Source organism: Notolepis coatsorum (genome assembly GCF_963971535.1).
Source record: "Notolepis coatsorum genome assembly, chromosome: 4".
Classification (NCBI taxonomy): Eukaryota; Metazoa; Chordata; class Actinopteri; order Aulopiformes; family Paralepididae; genus Notolepis; species Notolepis coatsorum.
Window position 1 is genome coordinate 97,425,120 of NC_140168.1, and position 25,947 is coordinate 97,451,066.

General features: G+C 41.7%; 1 protein-coding gene across 1 annotated transcript in view; it reads right to left on the reverse strand.

Moving 5' to 3' along the window:
- pdcd6ip (programmed cell death 6 interacting protein) overlaps positions 1-25,947 on the reverse strand; it is a 112,094-nt gene that overhangs the window by 80,421 nt on the left and 5,726 nt on the right. The window contains 3 exon segments of the mRNA XM_084312588.1: positions 3,042-3,169; positions 12,071-12,140; positions 13,755-13,809. Of these exon segments, the coding sequence (XP_084168714.1) occupies positions 3,042-3,169; positions 12,071-12,140; positions 13,755-13,809 (253 nt within the window).

Sequence of the window (25,947 nt, forward strand, 5' to 3'; positions counted from 1 at the left end):
TATTAATTATAACAAGCGAAGAACTGAGAAATTTGGCAGAGAGAGACGGCAACATTATCGTGGGTTTGCGTGATGACTCTCTCCACCTCGCAACGACTTATTTGCAAAGAGTATGTCGCTGCAGAGCAGCAGATTCAGCTGTTTTCAGGCTCTATCTGGGGACCGCTCATCAGCGCCCCCCACCAAACAGCTGAATTGCCAATGGCTGAATTGGAGTTTTGCACTGTGCCGGCATCGCTGGTGGGCTGTGCCGGCTCTGCAGCTGCACATGCACTCGCAAACCCAGCATTAAGCTCTCGCTGACAACGTCGTTGTCATTATTAGACCTGCTTTGTGAAGCAACGATGAAACAAATGTAATGATTGTTTCGTTCATCGCATAGGCTATTTAATTTTAGCCTATTTTAATACAATTCAAATAATCAAATTGTGCTTAAAGGGAATTATTTTCACCGGACATTAAGACCGGAGAGATTAAATATGTCGGACTTCAACAGATTTTGCCGGTCAAATACCGGTAATTACCGGACAACGGAAACCCTGACCACACTACAGAAGGTTAACCTTTCACTACCACACTACAGAAGGTTAACCTTTCACTACGACACTACAGAAGGTTAACCTTTCACTACCACTACAGAAGGTTAGCCTTTCACTACCACACTACAGAAGGTTAACCTTTCACTACCACACTACAGAAGGTTAACCTTTCACTACCACACTACAGAAGGTTAACCTTTCACTACCACACTACAGAAGGTTAACCTTTCACTACCACACTACAGAAGGTTAACCTTTCACTACCACACTACAGAAGGTTAACCTTTCACTACCACACTACAGAAGGTTAACCTTTCACTACCACACTACAGAAGGTTAACCTTTCACTACCACACTACAGAAGGTTAACCTTTCACTACCACACTACAGAAGGTTAACCTTTCACTACCACACTACAGAAGGTTAGCCTTTCACTACCACACTACAGAAGGTTAACACTTTCACTACCACACTACAGAAGGTTAACCTTTCACTACCACACTAGAGATGGTTAACCTTTCACTACCACACTACAGAAGGTTAACCTTTCACTACCACACTACAGAAGGTTAACCCTTTCACTACCACACTACAGAAGGTTAACCTTTCACTACCACACTACAGAAGGTTAACCTTTCACTACCACACTACAGACGGTTAACCCTTTCACTACCACACTACAGAAGGTTAACCCTTTCACTACCACTACAGAAGGTTAACCCTTTCACTACCACACTACAGAAGGTTACCCTTTCACTACCACACTACAGAAGGTTAACCCTTTCACTACCACACTACAGACGGTTAACCGCCCAGAGAAGCCCACATTGTGCCCAGGTCTATAACATTTGAATGTTTTGTATGGTCGAAAAAACACCTAGTTACAGCCGTACAAGCCCACAACCCCTTTAAAAGTCCTTTAAGAGTCCTCACTGCTACTTGACTCTACGTGCCCTGCCTGGCCTGGGGAGTATTTCACAAAGCACGACTAGCAAGTATTTAGTATTGTGGAACCAGTTTAGCTAATAACCTATTTTTATAATTGCTTTTTTATTACCAGACGAGCAGCAAATGGGATGCTTTTAAATGTTCCTTTGATGCAGTCAGAGCTTGGTAATGCTGCATTCTCCTACTATGCTCCCCCCCTTTTTTTTTCCTCCCATCCCAATTTAGTAGTTATGCCAATTCCCTTACTGGTCGTTGCGCGCATTGCCCCACTGTCGGCCTAGGGAGGGTGTAGAACTACCACACGCCTCCTCCGATACATGTGGAGTCAGCCAGCCGCTTCTTTTCACCTGACAGCGAGGACTCTCACTGGGGGAACGTAACGCGTGCGGAGGTTCACACTATTTCCCCCCGATCCCCTCCCTGCTGAACAGGCGCCCCGACCGACCAGTAGGAACCGCAGTTTACAACGACCAGGACACATACCCACCGCTTCCCACCCGCTATTAACACTGCCAATTGTGTTAGTAGGGACGACTGACCAAGCCGGAGGTACCGCTGACAGCTGGATTCGATCCCAGAGTCTCTGCTGTGATAGGCGAGTGCATTCTCCACTGCCCTACCCAGCCGCTCCTATGCTCCCTTTTTATGGAACACGCTGCAAGTGAAACTGTGTCTAGAGGCACTTCCTGCTGTGAATGCTTTTAAAGGTATGCTACGACTAGCCCTTCATGAAACAAGTAACCGTTTTACCTGATGCTATTGCTGATCTGATTATGCTTCTTGCCACTGCACAAATGGCCTTCTGTGTTTGTATTTGATTTGTATGTTTTTTGTTTAATGTACGGTATATTCTATATGCCCTGTTTTTATGTTGAAACTTGTCGTGTGCCGTGTTGGTCAGGACTCCCTGGAAGAAGAGATCTTGTATCTCAATGGGACATTCCTGGATAAATAAAAGGATAAATAAAAATAAATAAATTAAATAAAAACTATGGTGAATACTATATCTGACAGTCTATGTTGGTAAAACCAGTGTATATATTTTTTTTGATCCACTTTTTCTCCTTATTTTTCTATTTTTCTCCCATCCCAATTTCGCCTCGCCAATTCTCCCTTCAATTCTCCCTTCCCCTGTCTCCCACGTTGCTAGACTATGCCTCCCACTGGCTGGCTGCAATGTGGACGAAGCCTTGCATCACGTGTCACTTCCGGTACACGAGGAGGCAGCTGTCGCATCTTTTCACCTGTACAGCGCAATCTCTCAGTGGCGAGGAGTAACGCGTGGGAGGCTCACGCTGCCCCTGTTACTTCCTGATTCTGCTGTACAGGCGCACCAACCGACCTGTAGGAGTCGCTGTCCACAACGTCCAATCCCCACCCACCAGTTTTCCCACCCCTAACACTGCCAATTGTGTTAGTATGAACGACCAGCCAAGCTGGTAGCAACGCAGAGAGCTGGGCTCAAACTCAGCATCTCCTGCGTTAGTGGCGAGCGGCCTTGCCCACTGCGCCACTTAGCCACCCGGTAAAACCAGTGTATATTGATGACAGTACCTGGTAGAGTCTGGCTGCGGCCTTCAGCCCCTCGTCATTATCCAGGTTCTGCTCCGAGGCGATCTGACTGGCCAGAGCTGCTGAGTTAAACAGCACACAGGTCTTCTCATAGCCCAGGCTGGCCAGAGCTGCAACACAGAGAGTACAGTTAACGTTATATTGTGGTCAGAGCTGCAACACAGAGAGTACAGTTAAGATTATATTGTGACAGAGCTGCAACACAGAGAGAGTTAGGGCTGCACGATTAATCGAAAAAAAATCGCGTTCTCGATTCATAGACATTCATAGATTCAATCTCATTTCAAAATGATGACGATTTTAAAAATATTTCTTTTACATAATAATTTTTTTTGTATTTTTAACACTTTCAGTGCCACCAGAGTTAGCGCTTGAATGCCACCATCGGCGCCAATGTTAACCTTAATATCGCCTAATCTATGTTTTAAATTATGGCTATGTGTCTAATCTGCCCGTCGCTTATCAAAGAATCCTTTTCCAGTCAGTGCTGTCAAGGCAGATTGGTTTTTTATCGCTTCATTTCCGTTTGAGAGCATTTTGAAAAGCACCCGTTTTGAGGTAAAAAACAGCCCATTCTGGGCCATTTTGTAATAATCGTCTTTTACTGGAATATTCCAGAACGTTGATATTTGTCTGCCTATTTATGAATCGTTTTCAAATAAACGCTAGATGATCAATATTATACGTACACGCACGCCCATTCGAGCCACGCGCTGATAATAGCCTTGTTCATTTCCTCATGGATTTTTTTTTCTTTTTTTTTTTATTATCTTTCTTCCCCTCCTTTTTCCCGATTTTTCTCCCATCCCACCCTTCCTGGTTGTTGCGTACTTTCCCCTACTGTTGGTCCGGGAGACCGGAGACTGTCACATGCTTTCCTCCGACGCATGTGCAGCCTGGGGCAGGCCAACCTGGCCGCGCAGGTTCTCACCGGGGAGAGTGTAGCGTGTGGGAGGCCACACTATCTTTCCTCAGATCCAACCCTCGCTGAGCAGGCGCCCCGACCGAACTGTAGGGGTCGCTGTCCACAACGCCCAGGACCCACCCTTCAGCTTCCCACCCCCTGATACAGCCAATTGTATCAGCGACAGCGTGAGAGGACAGCCAAGCTGATAGCAACGCCGGGAGCTGGATTCGAACAGGCGAATCCTAGTGTCTCCCGGTGTTGGTGACGAACGTAATCTCCGTGCGCCACCTGCCCCCCCTCCTCATGGATTTTTACAGTGAAACCGATAGAGGACATTTCACAAAACAGCTTATATCTTCATCAAAATGAGTCTGATTATCCTAACACTGATAACATAGATTCCTTACCTGACATCAGATGGTATCCAACTGGTATATTCCAATTCCTGATCACCATTCGAAAAAATCGATAAGTGTATAGATCTAACGTGATACAGTAGAATTCATGATCCGCAGCGCTCAGAGGATCCATAATGAACTGTGGTAACCCCGGCTGCATCAGTGGACTGGAAAATGCAGGGCTGTACGCTAAGCTTTTTCACTAGGGGCACACTTGCCCCTAAATGAGAAATTTAGGGGCAAAGAATATTTTTTAGCTGCACATTTTTAAATAACTATTTTACCATTATAGTAGGGCTGGGCGATATGGCCTCTAAATGATATCGCGATATTTTTTGGCCATATCACGATACACGATATATATCGCAATATTTTGACATTTCCTCTAAAGCACTTAAAAATGCTTGATTTAACCCTTTGATGCATACAGTCACGCCAATATGATGATTATAATAAGTCCCTGCAACATATGTTTGCATTATTAAACCATGAAGATGCTTTAAAAAATTATTTAATGAAAATGTACTAAGAGTAGTCTACTGACACACTAATAAAAAATGTATTTACATCTAAGACCATTTATATAAAAACTTTTGGGTGCCTTTTTTTTGCACAGTACTGTGTTTTCTATCCACTTTAGCCAAACACACACACACACACATATATATATATATATATATAAATTATATATACACACACACTACTGTGAGAAAATAATAATCACACACACAAAGGGATAATGGCTTATAGCAGACTTAATGATTTTAGAATATTTCAGATAATGAAATTAAATGTTTATATCATCAACTATCCAGTTAGTATTTATACTGTCTGTAACGTTTGGCTACTTTAAATCATTGAATGTAGAGAGAGCTGTACTGTATTGTACCCATTCTGCAATCTGTTAATAAAGTTTTCAATCAATCAGAGCAAGAGAGAGAGAGAGAGAGGGGGCGAGAACGAATGAGAGAGCCAGCCCCCCCCCCCCTCCGGGTTTTGTTCTCGGTAAGCGTTTTGATCGTCTAAGCTGCCGTAGGTGATGACGTCACACTCGAATGTAAACAGGAAGCGTTTAACAGACGGAGATGGAAAGTGGATGATATACAGTAACAGAAACGAATAACCAATAAATATGAATTAAATATGTTTAAACTTCTGTTTAAGATGATATTTTCCACTCGCACCGGCCAGATTAGGGGGCAATTTGCGACGAGATGATCGCAGTGTACAGCCCTGAAATGTGGAGTACAGGATTTTTTCCCCCATCCATTTTCATTGAGTCCATTCCAAAATCCCTTATGTCATCTGGGAGACGATAGGGGGCGCTTTTTTCCACATCTGATCGCCGGCGGCTCTCGGGTAGACTAGGGTAGGCTTGTGTGATGCAATATGATTTCAGATCGCTTAAAAAAAAAACAGAGAAATCTCGTGAGTGGCTTTCAACGTAATATTAATAATTCCGAGAAAACTCGTGAGTGGCATAGAAAGTGTTAAATGATGACGAAAAATAAGAATAGTGTGAGAAAATCGTGATCTCAATTCTTAGAGAAAAATCGTGATTCACATTTTAGCAAGAATCGTGCAGCGCCCCAGTTATATTGTGCATGATGAAAGAAAATAGACACACACACTTAATAAATTGGCAATCTTCCAAATCAGCTTGTTCAGGACAGGTTCATAACACACGCTCTACTGACAAGAATAACAACACTACTGTGTGTGTGTGTGTGTGTGCGTGTGCGTGTGCGTGTGTGTCTGTGTGTGTGTGTGTTAGTGATGCACGATAATATCGGCCGATATTAGGGATGCACGATATTGATTTTTTGACACCGATACCGATAACTTTATGCTCCTCAAGCCGATAACCGATATTTATTGTATTAAAAAAAGATTTTAATGTATATATTCATTTTTTATCAAATTTTTTTTTCTTTTTTTTTCCAACATGAAACAAAACATATCACAATACAATAATAATACATAAAAAGACTTCCCAGGACAATAACTTAACACCAACTTAAATGCATATTCCTGTAGTTTTGACCTAACCAGACAACCGAAACAAAAGCCAAGACAACAGTTTTGACTGATAAAGTGACCATATTTATTTTTCCAAATGAAAATTCACAATCCGTCAACAACTTATAATACATCCAACCTAAGACGCTCAAAGCTTTTTTTTTTTTTTTTTCAAAGCTGTCCGCCTTGAAAGAAAGGCTTTGAGTGGACACATAGCGTAGCAGGTCGCCTGCGGCATCACCACCGCTGCGATGGTGTTAGAAGCCTACGACGACGGCGCAAGCACGCTTGTACCCATTGACGAGTCGTTTGCTAAATTAAAGAAGTTTGACAGAAATGACCCAAGGGCTCAAGCCGCTAGCTTTTAAGCAGTCCTTGGTGGTGCAAATTAACCTGGCTACTACGGAGCAATAAGTGACTGCGTATTCAACCAAGGGTTGCATCACAGCCATGAAAGGGGCTAGCTTTGCTTAGCTCCCCGCGTCGTCGCAGGCTTTTAAGTTAACACAATAACACACCATCGCAGCGGTGGTGATGCCGCAGGTGACTTGTTAGGTTGGATGTATCACAAGCCGCTGCACTTTTCCCTCCCTGTGGAACTTCTGCATTGCATTTATTACAAATAGCAAGCGAACTTTTCCCCTCTGAAACAATCCCCACTAGCGTCGCCATCTTTGTTTACATCCGCACTGCTTTCAAGAAACGTACGTGGCTACGTCACAGCCAAGAAAGGGAGCGCTGGATTTGTGTAAAACGCCCTGTTCCTAAACCACACGCTATCAGGCGTACCACAGTACTGGCAAAACGGGAGGAGCAGACAGTCAAAACAAACGCACTTCATCCAAATTCACCCACACCACATTTTCTTTTACCAAAAAATATATTATATTATCGGAGCTATAATAACGTTATCGGGTTTATCGGGATGACGTCATAATTGCTGATATCGGCCCGATAATTATCGGCCCGATAATTATCGTGCATCCCTAGCCGATATGGCAGTTTTTTTACACATCGTTATCGGTCCGATATTCATTTTTTTATTTATTTTACATGTTTTGGCCTTAAATAGTTTCAAAATATGTCATTTCTGAAAATAAGTTACAAACGTTTTTTTTTTTAAATGCGTTTTGGAAAATAGCTCTTTATTTGATTATCATAAAAAAGTGTTTTCTATACAGAGATATCGACATCGGTAAATATCGGTATCGGCCAGAAGAGCAATATTAATATCGGTTATCGGTATCGGCCACAATTTTCACATCGGTGCATCACTAGTGTGTGTGTGTGTGTGTGTGTGTGTGTGTGTGTGTGTGTGTGTGTGTGTGTGTGTGTGTGTGTGTGTGTCTTGCATATGCCAGGAATTATCAGAAAGGCTTGTCGGTTTCTCAGAACATGTGCTAAGCTGGTTTAAAACATACATCAGAGGGAGGAAATTCTATGTTAAACTAGGAGGCCACATGTCTGAGTCACAACTATGGAGTTGCACAAGGGAGTTGCTTAGGTCCTTTACTCTTCTCCCTTTACATGTTACCGCTGGGTGATATCATCAGAGAACATAATGTAGGTTTCCATAGCTATGCGGATGATACACAACTGTACATATCTGCTGAACCAAATGATACAGCTATTAACTCCATTACAGACTGCTTATTGGCAATAAATAAATAAAAATTTGTAAGAACTTCCTGAAACTAAAAGAGAACAGAACTGAAATTCTAATTATCAGCCCCAAAATAAAAAAAAATAAACGTTAATAAAGAACCTGGGAGGACTAAACCCTTGGATCAAATCTGAGGTCACAAGTCTCGGGGTTATCATAGATTCAGAAGTCAGAACTGAACTTCAATTCTCATATTAACAAAGTGGCGAAAACATCGTTCTTCCATCTCAGAAATATAGCAAAAGTACAACCATTTATTAATCAAAACGATGCTGAGAAGCTAATTCATGCATTTTTATCTAGCCGGTTAGACTACTGTAATGCACTTTTCACAGGTCTCCCTAAGAAAACCACAGAGAGGCTTCAGCTAATCCAAAACTCTGCAGCCCGACTGCTAACCAGAACCAAAAGGAGAGAGCACATTAGTCCAGTCTTAGCTGCTTTACACTGGCTTCCTGTAAAATTTAGAATTTACTTTAAGGTCCTTCTCCTTACATACAAAGCTCTAAATGGACAGGGACCTAGCTACATCGCCAACACTCTAATAAATTACAGGCCAGCAAGAACACTGCGATCATCAGCTGCTGGACTACTAGAGGCTCCCAGAAACAGTCAAAAGAGGATCGCTGATGCAGCCTTTATCAACTATGCCCCAAAACGATTGAACAAACTACCGCAATACATCAGGGAAGCCAACTCACTAGACAGCTTAAAACCTATCTCTTTGCCCAGGCATTTAAATGAAACATCAGGGATATCCTGACACAAATTGTACTTTACCTGCACTATTCTTACCCTACCTTACTCTACCATAAATTACTCAATAATCAACTAGGCTGCAGTAAAAAACTTAAAACCAGATTCTCAAACATAAACATAAAGACGGACAACACGCTCATCACAGACAAGCTGGATGTAGCCAATTACTTAAAACATTTTCTTCACAAACATAGCCACAACACTGGTAAACAAACTACCCTCCCACTCAGGGCATTATGGGGTAGAACACATAGTAGCTTACTACAAAAACCTAGGGGTCCGCAAAGACGACTTCAAACTGGAAATGGTAACTACAGATGAGGTACTCAAATCTGAGCGCCCTCCAACCTAACAAGGCCACTGGGCCATGACAACATCCCCTCCAAATTCCTCAGAGACTCAGCAGCCGCCATCACCCCAGTCATCACACACATAATAAACCTTTCCATAAAACAGGGACACGTCCCCAAGGACTTCAAAATTGCAAGAGTGACCCCCCTGCACAAAAGGGCAGCAAATTAGACCCAGGCAACTACCGCCCTGTTTCTATTCTTACCTCCATCTCGAAAGTCATGGAAAATATAGTCTACGAACAGGTTGAAAAGTACCTAGCAGAAAAAAAATCTAATCTACGAATTCCAATCTGGCTTCAAAACATCCCACTCCACTGACACATGTCTTCTCTTTTTGAATGACCACATCAAACAAGAGGTGGACGCGGGCAAATACTGCGGCATGGTCATGCTGGACCTACAAAAGGCCTTCGACACTGTCAATCACTCCATTCTGATTGACAAGCTAAAAGCAATTGGTTTTGATAGTCTATCAGTGAGCTGGATGCAATCCTACCTTGAGGGGAGGGAACAGATGGTGGAGGTAAACGGTACCCTATCCCCCTCCTCACAGTGAGCTGTGGTGTTCCACAAGGAAGCATACTAGGACCGCTACTGTTCCTAATTTATGCAAATGACATGTCGCTTGTGACTGCAACTTGTTCTTGTTCGCAGACGACTCAGCCCTGCTGGTCTCTGATAAGAACAAGTTACAGGTTGAAAAAAAACCTCAGCTCAGAACTCGGCAGAATCTGCACCTGGCTCGCTGATAACAAACTATCATTACACCTGGGTAAAACAGAGTCCATTCTCTTCGGATCAAATAACAAACTCAGCAAGACCGACGGCTTCTCAGTGGGTGACAGTGGGTGACAATATTGTCACAAGGAAAGATGAAATTACATACCTAGGTTCCATCCTAGGAGGCAAATCTTTCATGTGACAAAATGGCATCCAAGGTAATAAAAAAAGTCAACCAACAAACTCGATTCTTGTACCGGATCTCCTCTCTGTTAAACACGAATACCCTGAAGACTCTGGCAGGAGCACTCATTCAAGGGTACTACGACTATGCTTGCACCTCATGGTACCAAAGCACCTCAAAGGCGCTAAAAACAAAATTACAAACATCTCAAAACAAACTGGTCAGACTACTGCTTGACCTTACTCCTAGAACCCACCTCACCCCTGCCCACTTTGACAACCTAGGATGGCTTAGAGTAGACGACAGAGTACAGCAACTTGCAATGGGCCTGGTCTACAAGATACACTACACGACTAAGGTACCCATGTACATGTCAAAATACTTCCCAAAGGTCAGTGAATACCACGACCACAACACCAGAGGGAGTTCCACAAATCATGTTAAACCCAGATTCGGCTCAAACAAGGGACTAAACACATTTCGCAATTATGCCACATCAATGTGGAACGCCCTACCCAAAGCTGTAAAGGAATGTGAATCACTACCCACTTTCAAAACCACTCTCAAAGAACACCTACGGGAGACTGCAATTCGAAACTGGCCCCTGTAAATGTCCTAACCCAACCCCCTCCAATGTACAGTAAATTACCAAGTATGGTTTCGTCAATATTCCAATGTACAGTTTTGCTTGTACAGTTGTACAGTGCCCCCCCACCCCTCCTACCCACCCCCCCCACCCACCCAACCAACCACCTCCAACATAGTCCGTCCCCCCCCACCCACCCACCCAACCTCCTCCAATGTACAGTTTCTACGTCAAATGTATATAAATTATACTCTCTTTTCTAGACTATTTTTGTATCACAAACAGTACTGTATTTGCAAATCTGGTATGTCATACATGTTGTAGCAGTACTGTCTATCTGTATGTCGTGTATGTCATATATTGTTATGATGAATTGAAAATGGGGGACCCTGATGTAAACAAGACGAAAGTTTTTCTCTGGTCTGCATCACCTTAACAATTGTGTGTATCAATTGAGCTGTACTGTACCCATTCTGCAATCTGTTAATAAAGTTTTCAATCAATCAATCAATCAATCAATCAATCAATACCTACTTTTATACACTTCCTATCAAATTCATGTGTCGGTTCTATGCTAATTTGATCTCACTACCTCCTATGCACTGTAATTTTAAGAGCACTGCTCTGTTGTAATTCAAAACTGAACTTTGTAAAGAAACTCAAAGTTGAGTGATGCACTGCTCTGTTGTTAAGTTGAGAGTGACGCACTGCACTGTTGTTCTATATAAGGTCATTTAGAACTGTACTTTGTAAAGAAACTCAAAGTGTTAAGAGCGATGCGCTGCTCTGTTGTATGTTAGAGTGATGCTCTGTTGTTGTGAGCGACGCACTGCTCTGTTGTTCTATAAGGTCATTTAGAACTGTACTTTGTAAAGAAACTCAAAGTGTTAAGAGCGATGGACTGCTCTGTTGTATGTTAGAGCGATGCTCTGTTGTATGTTAGAACTTTGTAAAGAAACTCAAAGTACTAAGAGCCATACACTGCTCTGTTATATATTTTTTATTGAACAATTTTATCACACTTTTTACTGTCCGTTCTATTTAATAATTTTTTGCCTATTTTTAAACTGAATCAAACCGCACTTTTTTACTCCATCTAATCTATTCTATTTTATTATTTGTATTACTGAAAAACTGTGATTTACCTTACCTTGCTACCTCTCGCTTATGCCTGTATTTTTTACTGTTGTGAAGCACTTTGAACAGCAATTTCTGTATGAAAAGTGCTATACAAATAAAGTTATTATTATTATGTGTACTGTACACAGTGAGAGAATATATCATTTTACTTCCTTCTTTCAAAACGAACTGTGCCGGCAGGTGTGTGTGCGTGTGTGTGTGCGTGTGTGTGTATGTGTGTGTGCATACGCATACGCACACACACACACACACTAAGAGGCAGTGTGTGTGTGTAGTGCTTACCCAGCTTGACCGAGCCACCGAACAGCGACCCTTTATCGAAGGCATCTTTCCATGTGAAGATTAAGCAAAGCTGGAGAAACAGAGACAGAGACTGAGTGGCTTCTCCTGCACCATGAAACACACATCTAGGGTTCCCACAGACATTGCAAAATGAAACTCAAGGACTTTTAAGTACTTTCCCAAGCACTATTTTTCATTTTCAAGTTTCAACGATGTCCCTCGAAGGATACAATTCACTTTTAAATGCATTTTCTTTTAAGCGTCTTCTTGGCCTGCTTGCCAGCTAGAGCATCACACACGAAGAAGAAATGAGGAAAGCAGTTGGAGCGCACAAGACAGGGACTCGTCAGATTATATTAAAACAACTAAATAAATGTATTTATTTTTGATCATGGATGAACAAAACATTCAATGAGAATGGTTGATTTGAATTTCAAGGACTTTTTAAGCACCTTGTTAAAAATGGGCTTCCAGGCCTTGACAATTTTTTTAAGCACTTTAAGCACTTCAAGGACCTTGTGTGCGAACCCTACACATCTGAACGCTGGGATTTAGAAAGAGAAACATACAAAAAAATGATATAAATTGCATAGATGCTGATGATTCGCTTCTCGCGTGGAATACATGTCAGTGTACATTAATAGGAGAGCGACAGTGGTTCAGGGGTAGAGCAGTCGTTTGGTAATCCGGAGGTTCCCAGTTCGATACCCACTCCTCCCGGGCAGCGTGTCGAAGTGTCCTTGTCGGTGTGTGAATGTGTGAGTGAACGGGTAACAATGTGAGGAGGAACAAATTGTAAAGCACTTTGGATAAACGCTGTTATATAAATGCAGCCATTTAACCCTTTCACTACCACACGACAACCGTCTGTAGTGTCAGTGTGGTAGTGAAAGGTTAACCTTCTGTAGTGTGGTAGTGAAAGGTTAACCTTCTATAGTGTGGTAGTGAAAGGTTAACCTTCTATAGTGTGGTAGTGAAAGGTTAACCTTCTGTAGTGTGGTAGTGAAAGGGTTAACCTTCTGTAGTGTGGTAGTGAAAGGGTTAACCTTCTGTAGTGTGGTAGTGAAAGGGTTAACCTCATGTAGTGTGGTAGTGAAAGGGTTAACCTTATGTAGTGTGGCAGTGAAAGGTTAACCTTTTGTAGTGTGGTAGTGAAAGGTTAACCGTCTGTAGTGTGGTAGTGAAAGGGTTAACCTTATGTAGGGTGGTAGTGAAAGGGTTAACCTTCTGTAGTGTGGTAGTTAAAGGGTTAACCTTCTGTAGTGTGGTAGTGAAAGGTTAACCTTCTGTAGTGTGGTAGTGAAAGGTTAACCTTCTGTCGTGTGGTAGTGAAAGGTTAACCTTCTGTCGTGTGGTAGTGAAAGGGTTAACCTTCTGTCGTGTGGTAGTGAAAGGGTTAACCTTATGTAGTGTGGCAGTGAAAGGTTAACATTTTGTAGTGTGGTAGTGAAAGGTTAACCGTCTGTAGTGTGGTAGTGAAAGGGTTAACCTTATGTAGGGTGGTAGTGAAAGGGTTAACCTTCTGTAGTGTGGTAGTTAAAGGGTTAACCTTCTGTAGTGTGGTAGTGAAAGGTTAACCTTCTGTCGTGTGGTAGTGAAAGGTTAACCTTCTGTCGTGTGGTAGTGAAAGGGTTAACCTTCTGTCGTGTGGTAGTGAAAGGGTTAATGACGCATCAGTATTTACCTGGTTTTCTGAGAAGGGGAACTTGGGCTCCACGGCGCACAGCTGGTCGTAGTACCTGCAGGATGAGCAGACTGGGTTAACTTTCAGCTCGAGTCGGCTGGGAAAACCTGACAAAACACACCGATGCCTGCCTACTGTTCCAAGATCTTAAATGGCAAGGCCCCTCCACCTCAGTACTTTTGTCAAACAAAAAACATCTCGTAATAAAGGTCCACAAGATCTCCCCAGAGAGGGGACTGTACTGTGCCGTTTTTAGGTCCAGCTCCTTCAGTCAGTCCTGTTTTGCAGTCAGTTCTGGAACAATCCCACCAACTGAAATAAGACACTGTGCTACCTACCACACCTAGGGCTGGGCGATTCATCGATATTTCGATTAATTCTAATTAATGATTTAGGACGATTTTGAAAAATTTAAATTAAGAGTCACCTTTTATTTTACTAAAAGTGATGTTTGGTGAACGTTAGATTTGCACTTTATTAAATTCATTCTTGTTTGATGATCAAGAGGCACCTTTTATTTGTTCTAAGTGAAGTTTGGTGAAAAAGCAAGTTATTGCACTATTAATCCCAATAGGGACATTCATCTTTGTTTGATCAAGAGTAACCTTATATATATATATATATATATATATATATTTATTACATGGCGTTTTTTCACATTCGCCGAAATGCTTGCTTGTGATTGGTCAATAGCGCTAGAGCTGCCGCGGTATTGATTATTTCCTTACCGCACAAATTTGCAAAATATTTCCTACCGCCGCGGTTATTACCGCACGCACACAAAAAATTAAAAAAAAAAGTTTGAATGCATTTTTTTTTTTAGTAGTAGTCTACTCTTTATAGCATATAGCCTGCCTCTAGTCTAAATGTCTATTTTTAGAGGATGACTTTGCAGCATGAATATTGTTTGGGATTCGGCAAGCACGCATTAGTTATTGAAAGTGAAACACGGATTCGAAGTTTCCCCTCTGGTCGTGCGCCGTTCACTCGGTGTCGCGGGCAGGGGTGGTTACCCCTAACCCCCCCGACCCTTTCTTATTATTATTACTATAAAGTTACTACTTTATAATAAAGGCATTCGTTTTGTGGCATTAACATTATATAGTTATACGTTCAATAACATCAGCGTATTTATCAGACAAGTGTATAGAACGAAGGGCTTTTATTATAACATTCGTTGCAGACAGTAAAATCATTATGTCTCGTTTAGTACTCCTTAGGAGCGATGGTAGTCCACTCCGGCGGAGAGTTAAAGCTAACGTTATTAGCCGTGTTGTGATGAGCTGACATTCAGGAAGTAAAAACCTAATACGCGCTTGCCGATTGGTGGTAACACACTGCATGACGCTACAACGTGTGACGCGTCTCTCTTCTGACCAATCAGTGGTCTGCAATGTTTCACGTGACTTTTCTGGTACCCAATAGGGTCGCTTGGAACCTCGATAGATGAGTAGGGTATATCTGCAGAGCCGCAAGCCCAATGAGAGGAGGGTAATTTATTATTATTATTATAAAAAACAGCGGTGACGCGGTATTCAGCCTACTCTGCGGTGGCCGTGATGTAACAGCGATACCGCGGTAATGCGGTAATCGCGGCAGCTCTAAATAGCGCGCGTCAGAGGTCCGATATTACACAATAATGACCGCTGTGGGACAATAATGACCGCTGTGCGCAGCTGTTCGCAATCAAGCCCACTGACATCAGTGCAATCAGACACTGCCGGCTGCCGGGGAAGCTGCTGGGGGGCGGAGCGACGAGCACTCAGCGGAGCCAGAACCAGTGTTGCGAGTCGATGTAAAATGAATTAGGTATATTGTTAGTAAGTTAGCCATGTAATAAGCGGGATAATGTATAGCTATACTCGATCATTGTCGCAAAATAATTGACCTTCACTGACGTTTAAAACACCTCGCCGAGGCGGCTCGGTATTTTAAACTCTGTGTCGGTCAATTATTTTGCGACAATGACCTCGTAGCTATACATTATCCCTTACATATATTATTATTATCATTTTTTAAGTGAAGATTGGTAAAAGTTAGGTTTGCACTTCAATTAAGAGAAAAAAATCGATTAAAATCGTAAATCGGATTTAAAAAAAAAACTGGGATTTTATTTTTAGGCCATATCGCCCAGCCCTAACCACACCTTTACAAAACAACTCAGGACCTGGCTATTAACAAATCAGACATGTTGTTGTGTCGGGGGGCCTGGAACTCCCCCCCTTGAGGACCAGTCCAACCATAGCGCTTAAGGAAGTTCCACTGCTAACGAGACATGTGACAGTGAGTCAGACAGGCTACTATAGAGCATGTGCACACACACACACACACACACACACACACAGAGCAGTGACTCCACACGCACACACTAAACGGAACAGTGACTCTTCCCTTATCAGCATGTCTCTGTGATCCGACACTATTATCTATTAATCCTTTCACTGCCACGCAACAGGAAGTTAACCCTTTACTATCACACACATAGTGACATAGTGTGTGATAGTAAAGGGTTAACCTTCTGTCGTGTGGCAGTGAAAGGGTTAACCTTCTGTGTATTGTCGCAGTGAAAGGGTTAATAATGATAAACGCTCAGGGGGATCAGGGCAGGGCAGGAAACACCCCCCCCCCCCCCCCCCCCCGCCAGGCCGCTTACAGCTGCAACCTGACTTGCCCCGAGCGCCTGAGAGGCAGTGGACCACCGAAGCGCACTCACAAAGACTGGCTTTGTTTGTGGGAAATGTCCTATTTATTGTAGGCCTGTATTTACTAGAGACTAGATTGGTAGTGAAGTGGATTTCCCCCCCAGGGGATCAATAAAGGATTATCTTATCTTATCTTAAGTCATAATGAGGTGTATATGGTTATGTGAACCGAGCACTGATCCTAGATCAGTAGTACTGCCATTCTTAACCCTTTCACTGCGACAACACAGAAGGTTAACCCTTTACTATCACACTTCAGACAATTAACCATCTGTAGTGTGATAGTAAAGGGTTAACAGTCTGTAGTGTGGCAGTGAAAGGGTTAATGGCCGGGTGCGCTCTTGAGCTAAGCAATTATAAGCCGACCTCCTAATACAAGCCGGGTTACTAATATACTGAGCTGCATACTGAGCTAGTTACTTGATTTCACTTTGAAAACGTTTAAATGACCAGTGACCACCTGTAATTGCACTGTTTACTATTTCATACAGTACTTGGTTTCAATAAATGAACCCAGTACATTTTACTGGGTTCAAACTGACACAAAATGTTGATTTATTCATTATGATCCGTTTGAAAATTAGAAATATAGGCCTCCCTCTTATACATGCCTCCTCCTAATACAAGCCTGGTACCCGCTACATTTGAAACAAATACAAGCCGGGGTTACTATTAGAGGAATTACGGTATACATTAGACCATACTTTACTATGAATATGTGAATGAAAAAGTTTAACGTTGCTACACAATGAACAATACATATAGGACTTTGAATGGGCCCTAATAATGGCAATGTAGCAATAGAATTTAAAAAGTTATAGCCATGCAAAGAAGGGGTACTTCTCCATAGACAAATAGAGCTGGCAATCTATGGTATATCATGAATTTAACCCATGGCAATCAAAGTGTTAAGCAACTTGTTAAACTGTTTTCAAGGAATTCCAGACCTCGACTTTTTTTTTATCAAGCACTTTAAGCACTTCAAGGACCTTGTGCGAACCCCGAGTACATGATAAAACACACAAAGAGGGAAACTGAGATGAGGTGTGCCTTTCTGTCAACTGAATTAGGGGAAGACGAGTCATCCCAGCCCAAACAATGGTTACCACGGTGACACAATAGCCGTCTGTCTGCCCGTCTGTGAAAGGGATAGTCCTATCGCCATGGCTACCTGGCTAGTGGAGGACATGAGGGGGGAGAGAGAGCGAGAGGGGGAGAGAGAGAGAGCGAGAGAGCGAGAGAGCGAGAGGAGAGAGAGAGAGAAGAGAGAGAGAGCCAAGGAGCTACAATGCTAACATTCAGCAGAGACGGCCCACTCAGCAGAGCAGAACTATGCTAGCTGCTACCGCCTCCCTTTTTCCACCGCTAAGTTTAGAGCCACGGTGCGAACATGCTGCCTGTGTGGGATCCACCAAGCCACTTTCCATCTGGGTTAGGGCTGCACGATTAATCGTTTTTTAATCGAAATCGCGATTTGGAATGATGCAATTATCAAATCGCCAAGCCTGCAATAAAAAAAAAAAAAAAAAAAAAAAATTCTTATATTTTATTTATTTAACCAGGAAGTCCCATTGAGATACAAGATCTCCTTTGCAAGGTAGACCTGGCCAAGATGACAGCAATAACATTTGCAATACATCACACAAGAACATAATATATGTGCATGTATACAATACATCACATGTAAACACAAAGCAGAATAGTCTACATGATAGTAAAAGTGTATAATACAGGGTAATACAGTAATTTTGCAGTTGGGACCCGACTACAGAAAGCAGCAACATTCTTCTTGTGAAAAAAAAAATATATATATAATCGCATCGCAAATCGCAATCGCAATATCTAATAATAATAATAAATCTAATTTATATAGCCCCTTTCAAGAAACCCAAGGTCGCTTCACAAGTCAAGAGGGCTAGGGGAAATAGTGCAATAGGGAAAGGGGGGTGATGAAGGGGGAGGTAGAGGGATAATGAAACTTAATCTAAACTAAGGCATAAAAAAATATTGTTTGTTTCCTGTTGGTTGTCAGTTAAGGTCATGGGTAGGTAGGGAATTTATTTTATTTTATTTTTTATTTTATTCTTTCCCACTGAGACTATGGATAGGGAATTTCTTTATTTAATTAAAATGTTCACAACAACATGGATGCATGTACTCTGCCAGCATGTTTAATATCCATAATACTAAAGGTTTGACTAAGATTTTTATGAAACTTTATTGTAAAAAAGAAATATTAAATTTTTTTTAAACTCATAAAATAAATTGGGTCGCACCTAAATCGGCAGAGTCGGTCGGCAACAGGAAACAAACAATTTTTTCTTTTAGGCCTAACTAGTAACTAGTGGGGAAAGCCTTGGTGAAAGCCTTGGTGAAAAGGTGCGTCTTGAGAGCCGTTTTGAAGGCGTCCAGAGTTGGGGCGTTGCAGGTTCTCTTTTGGGGGGGGGGGGGGTTCCAGAGGGTAGGGGAAAGTCCGAAACCTGGTGCGAGGGATGGAGAGAAGACCCAGATCAGAGGATCATAGGTTCCGGGATGGAGTGTGCTGGTGGAGGCGATCAGACAGGTATCGGGGGGCAAGGGCATGGAGGGACTTGTAGGCGAGGAGCAGGAGTTTGAAAGTGATGCAGAACTTGACTGGGAGCCAGTGGAGGTGGATAAGGGTGGGGGTGATGTGCTGCCAGGGCTTGGTGTGAGTGAGAACCCTGGCAGCTGAGTTCTGTACATACTGGAGCCTGTCCAGGGCTTTGCTGGGTCCCCAGAACAGGACTCCGTTGCAGTAGTCCAAGATACTGCAGGTGTTTGACTTGTCAACTTTGTTGTTTTTAAATGTGCTTTATAAACATATATGTATGTAATATGTCAGGGCTGTACGCTAAGCTTTTTCACTAGGGGCACACTTGCCCCTAAATGAGAAATTTAGGGGCAAAAAATATTTTTTAGGGGCACATTTTTAAATAACAATTTTACCATTATTTATATCGATTGTTTTTGATTTTTTTAAAAAAAAGAGAAAATAATTATTTTATATAAATTTTTTTTTTAATAAAATATATACATTATATAATCATACTTGTAGTTGTATTATCTGCGAGACATCGCCACCACGCAACAAGTCAAAATGCTCGCTATATGCAACCAGCTCCACTGTCTGTGTGTACTCGAGTAGCCTCCAGCTACGGCCAGGATTCTCCGGAGGTGCAGCTGGACCCTATACTGTAGCCTCCAGCTACGGCCAGGATTCTCCGGCGCTGCAGCTGGACCCTATTGACTATATTCAGCGTGCCCTCAGCTCGAATACGCATCGAGTCAGTGTTATAAGACATTGATATCAGGAGCTATCTGAACTATTTAGTTTAACACTTTGACTGCCGGGAGCCGTCTTTAGACGTCTTTGCTGGCCATGCTAAAGTTGCCGGGGGACGCTGTACGTCGTCTTTATATCAATATTTCAAAAATCTGCGATCGGATTCATAATGTCCCTCCGCTGGCCTGAGATACACCAGCAGGACCCACTGAGCTCTCTGGCGGTTCAGGAGCGCCATCTGGTGGCCGATCGCGCAACCTCTTAACAGGAAGCGCAGTAGAGGTTGTGCTAGATGTCCGTATTGCTTCCGGCCACTCGGGATAGGTTCCGGCACTCTAGCTCGTCACACTACATAGCGATCGATTGCCAATAACTCGATAAACAACATGATTTGGACGTATATACCATTATACAAGCTGGAGATGGACCGGGTAATAATATATCCCATAATGATAAAATTTCTACTCGACGATGATCGCCCAACGGCGCGCGGAGACTGGGGTGAGTTTCAGCGTGTAACGTTACCGTCTTCGATAATAACTGATATTATCAACATTTGACCCACATTAGATGATTGGTATAACGCTGCCCACGGAATTATAAACGCCCCCTCGCCCATCCGGTCAACATCAGATGACGTGTAGTAACTTCTAGAAGTACGTCTAGTTGGAATTTTTTATATCGCGCTGATTGCCATCAAACTGTATTTCATCATCAATATAATGCATTTGGGGCTATATATCACGTTCTGGAGAAAGCTGCAGAAAGAGATGAAAACATACTTATACATTAGACCATACTTTACTATGAATATGTGAATGAAAAAGTTTAACGTTGCTACACAATGAACAATACATATAGGACTTTGAATGGGCCCTAATAATGGCAATGTAGCAATAGAATTTAAAAAGTTATAGCCCTGCAAAGAAGGGGACTTTCTCCATAGACAAATAGCGCTGGCAATCTATGGTATATCATTAATTTAACCTTAGGCAACCAAAGTGTTAATGGGACGTTTCGTTTTGAACAGTAAGCTAACGCGAGCTATCATGCACTACTATAGACTTGCTGGAGCATTTGTTGATATCAGTAGCTAGCGGCTGGCAGGCTCACCGAGGTGACGTCCCACTAGAGACTAGTGTTTACAACAGCCACGGGTGCGCTGGAGGAGGAGGCGCAGCAGACGCCGCAGCTCTCTCCGTGTGTCTTGAGTAGAGCCATATGGAATCCGCGATCACGGAATCGCGGACGGAATCGCGGAATTGAGCAATAAAAATGGAATCAACTTTTACTTTTTTTTTTTTTTATGTTGTGGGACTTGTACAGCACTTTGTTCAACTTTGTCAGTGCTGTAAAGTTTAAACCTTTTTAAATCTTAGACAAACAATTGAAACAAAACACTTTGCTTTCATGAAATATTGTAAGCCGTCATTTGAGGCTTTATAAAAGCAGCACAATGAACACAAATCTGTCAGTGCCGAGTCCGACCTCATCTTAAATAACAAACAGCATTGCTTGTTGTAGTTAACAAAGAGAGGCAGAGTTGATTTTGCAAAAATATATATAATTATTATTTTTTTTTATAATCGAATTTTATTTTCATATTCGAATCCCATGCCCATCGAAAGAAGCTTCCAAGCTTCGAAGTATTTAAGACAGCCCTATTAAATGGACTGTTATATCTTATTAAATTGTGGACATTTATTCATTCCCACTTATTAGACACTATTTCTGATGGTAAAATTAGCGTACAAAGCAAAATACAAAATTCTGAAATATTAAAACGGAAAAAACGGAATTTGGAAAAAAATTAAATGGAATTTGGAAAAAAATAAAACGGATTTCATATGGCTCTAGTCTTGAGTTCAGTTCAGTTCGGCTCACTATAGGAGGTCAAACGCGTCGAAAATATGAAGCAATACTAACTTTACCAGTCTATCAGAGTGAGTGCTCAGTCGATTGTTCCCGCTGAGTGCTCACTGCTCAGCTCGCGTGAGTGACGGCATCGCGTCATCACACGCCTTGGATAATTTAGGAGTGAAATGCGAATGCAAGGCTTGAAAGCACTACTCGCAAGCCCGCCCCAGATAATATTTACCAATCGCAACGGCCAATTAAAGGGGCAATTCGCGACCATCTCGTCGCACTGTACAGCCCTGTATGTATGTGTATATATCAGTGGTGGGGGATAATATCGATACAGTATAGTATCGTGATACTTTGCGTGGCGATACTGTATCGATACAAGGACGCCAAGTATCGACATCCGTCTGCTTGAGAAAATCCCATTTGCTGCAATAGAAATTATTGAAGCGAGATGAACAGACTGAAAACATTATTTTATTAGATAAAACATGTTGACAACGTTTTACTTTGCAGTTGAAAAAAGCGAATAAATCGCAATATTAATATCGCAATACTCAGCATATCGCAATATATTTTTAATCGCAATACTATCGTATCATGATAATATCGTATCGTGAGGCCTCTGGCGATTCCCACCCTTAGTATATATTAGGGGTGTAAAGGTACACGTATCCGTACCGAACCGTTTCAGGTTCAGTACGGCTGTGTACCGAACTAATACAACGGTATGTTAACCACTAACGACTGCCCACCGGGGGCTGTTTTTTTCACAATGTAATATAATTATTTTTTTTACAAGTCCATTATTAATTTCAACATAGAATTCGTTGACAGCCCTACAAGTACAATTAGTTACTGAGTGGAACATGGAAAGACAAACTTTCCCCCACTGTACCGAAAACCTGTACAGAACCGTGAATTAACTACGGTAAATAGTAGGGCTGGGCGATATGACGATATTATATAAATATCGGGTACAGTTCATTAACGATACACTTTTTCAACGTATCGTGGATATCGTGATGTTTTGCCCAAGAGGATTGTGTCGCGTCAATCTGTCCACACGTTACTCGTTCATATCTCAGCCTGTGCTGAGATATGCCCATTCCGCGGTCTGTTAATAAAGTTTTCAATCAGACAGATGTATGGAAAGGCTTTTATTATAACATTCGTTGTAGTAAAATCATTATGCCTCATTTAGTCATCCTGTGAAGCACTGGTCTCCTACTCGACGGCCGCGGGGAGCTAACGTTAGTAGCTTTGTTGATGTTCAGCACACGGGACATTCAGGAAGTCAAAAACTATAACGCTTGCCGATTGGTGCTAAGAACAGCAGGGCGGGTGCAAGCGGTGTGACGTCATTGGCAGACTCGACTGTCAATCAAAATGATTATGTTTCCGTCAGAATGAATGAATGAAAACTGTATTAAAAGGTTGCAGAATGGGTACAATACAGTACAGGAGGATGAAGACCAGAAAAAGACTTTCGGCTTTTTTACATAAGGGTCCTCCATTTTCAATTCATCAAAACATTTAGAGACATACATATATACAGTAGTTTCATTAAAATGCTATTTATTGATTGATTGATTTAAAACTTTAACATATTGCAGAATGGGTACAGTACAGCTCAATACAATTGTTAAGGGGATGCAGACCAGAGAAAGACTTTAGTCTTGTTTACATCAGGGTCCCCCATTTTCAATTCATCATATTTCATATCTAAATCATATAATATCTCATATGTAATATATAATCTAAATCTAATATAAAAATGCTAAATGCATGGGTATTTTATTTTGTCTTTAATGTTAGCTTGCAAACTCAAATACTGTCTTGGTAAGCCTCATAATGAATTGTTTGGGGTAAAAAAGAAAAACATCGTGATGTGTATCGTGTATCGCCGAAAGGTCAGAAAATATCATGATATCATATTTAGGCCATATCGCCCAGCCCTAGTAATTTGTATGACCCAGGTAAATTCCCCTAAACAGCGATAGGGCAAGTGCTTAAAAGAAGTAGTACTTTCATCATGATAAAGTATGAAAATATGAAAAAATATTTAGTGCTACACCCTGGCTGCACAAAAATAACCAAATCTAAGAGCAACAAGGATGGATGTGGAACAAACATATACAAGCTTTGGCTTAGTGACTGGAGAGGAATCTACAGTAGCAGCAGCCATGCAAACACTCCAGCTTGGCACGGGTCCGACAACAATAGCACTTAGCACTGCAGCTGGAGAGCAGCTCAGCCTAGTCAGGCACAGCCTCCTAATGCATCATTGGCTACTTAGTAGGGATGAGTTCCAATTGTCCAATTTTCGAATAGTCATGTCATGCCAGTGTCCACATTCGATTTTCATGTCAGAGTAGAAAAATATATAATTATTTTTTTATAATAAATTGTTTAAATTAAAAAATATATATCTTTTTATGTATAGATTATAGTATAAAGACTTTTTTTTTAAGTGAAGCAAACCATTCTTATTTAATATTTTTTTTATATTTAGAGGCAGACTAATTTTCATAGCCTAATTTATCTAAAAGATGCACATGCTACTGTTTGTTTGTTTATTAAAACCGATTGATAGGCCAATGCAATGCTGTTATTTATAGGCTACGATGGTGATGAATGGTGTCATTTTGATTTATTGTCGGTCAGGGTCAGCTGAGCCGATCAACGTTCTGAAGGATTATCAGAATGTGCAATACCCTTTGATTTTAATTATCCATTCTATTAAAAAGAATAACTGAATTTAACTTAAACTGAACATTTTAACTGAATTTAAACTGAAACCGAAAATAACAATTTCGTGTTTCGTTTTTTTGGGGGGGGGGTCGAATTTTCGAATATTCGGTCTTAACTCAATCAGTGCCAGACCCGAGGATAGTCGGGTTATCTCGACCCGTTCAGCACCAGACCAGAGTAATTATAGTCGGGTTTTCATCGTTATTTCTTTTATTCGATATTTCTATTCATTACAGGCACACGGACTCAGGGGTTAACATGGGGAATCATCCTGAGAATGCCAAAGTGCAATACCGGCCGCATCCACCCAGGTGGCAGTATCGAGCACCCTTTGAAACCTTATATCTTAGCCTGTGCAACGTTCAAATGTCTCCGGGCGCAGTTTTCTTTGTCAGGCGAGTCGAGCGGATATCCCGATCGCATTGAGAAGCGTCAAATGCCCCCGATGCATCTGTTGTGGTGGATTATGTTGGCGACACGATGGACACCAATACTTGGACTCGCGATCAGACAATTGGAATATTATTTTTGGGGTACCTCCTAGTGAAGGTAAGGACTAAATTAAATCAATCCTGCTTTGATCCAACCATGATTTCACCTCGATCGCAAAGTGTGTGTGTGTAACGTTACTCCACAACGTATGCCGTTGGTGATGATCAAAGCATCAAAAAACACCCCCCCTTCCCTTTCATGCATTCATGATGAAACATAATACCTATTATATACATTTGTTTTGGAAATAGTAGCGTGTCCAGGTGAGAAACGGCAGCGCTTTTAGTGAAATTCACGTTTTGCTGCATATCGTCGTTTTCTGGGATTAGACAGGATCACTCTAAAACTATACTTATATTCACCACGGTATAACACGCAAACGTATTGATGAACAAATGTATTCTTTTTCACATATTGAACAATAGATAGTTGATGTCAAATGGGCCATAGTATTGTATCCATAGAATATAGAATATATATATAGCCCTGCAAACACCGCCACTTATTCCTATCTTTTAGAGCGTTGGCGTGGTACGAACAAATGATGGTCAAGTCAGTGGCGTCCATTGAGTTAAGATCAGTAGACTATTCGAAAATGATTTTTGGTCAGTCATGCACATTCCTACCTCCTAATGCATCGTTGGCTACTTAGGGCATGTGGGCAATCCCCGTGCAAACACTAAGCAGTGAGTCAGAGAGAAAAGAATAACAGAACAAGGACAAAGTCTAGGCCTTGCTCACGTCATGAGAACTAGATTAGGTCTTTCTTAAGAAATAACAAGTCATTCAACCAGAGTCAGGTTGGGTTATGTCGTAATGGTGATAAGGACTTGGAGCCCAAAGTAAAGGACATTGTCCAGCGACTTTGTTCTAGGGTTGTCCTCGACTAATTCAATAGTTACTTTACTAATAGTAAAGTTAGTCATTCATTTTGTGAGGTAATTATTAAACAGTTGAAGAAAGTAGTATCACATTCTTAAAAGGAACACGGCAACATTATGAGAAAGGCCTTCTCCAGAGTCAGACAAAAAGATAGATACCACCCGGCTACAAGCAGCTAGCCTAGCTCAGCACTAGT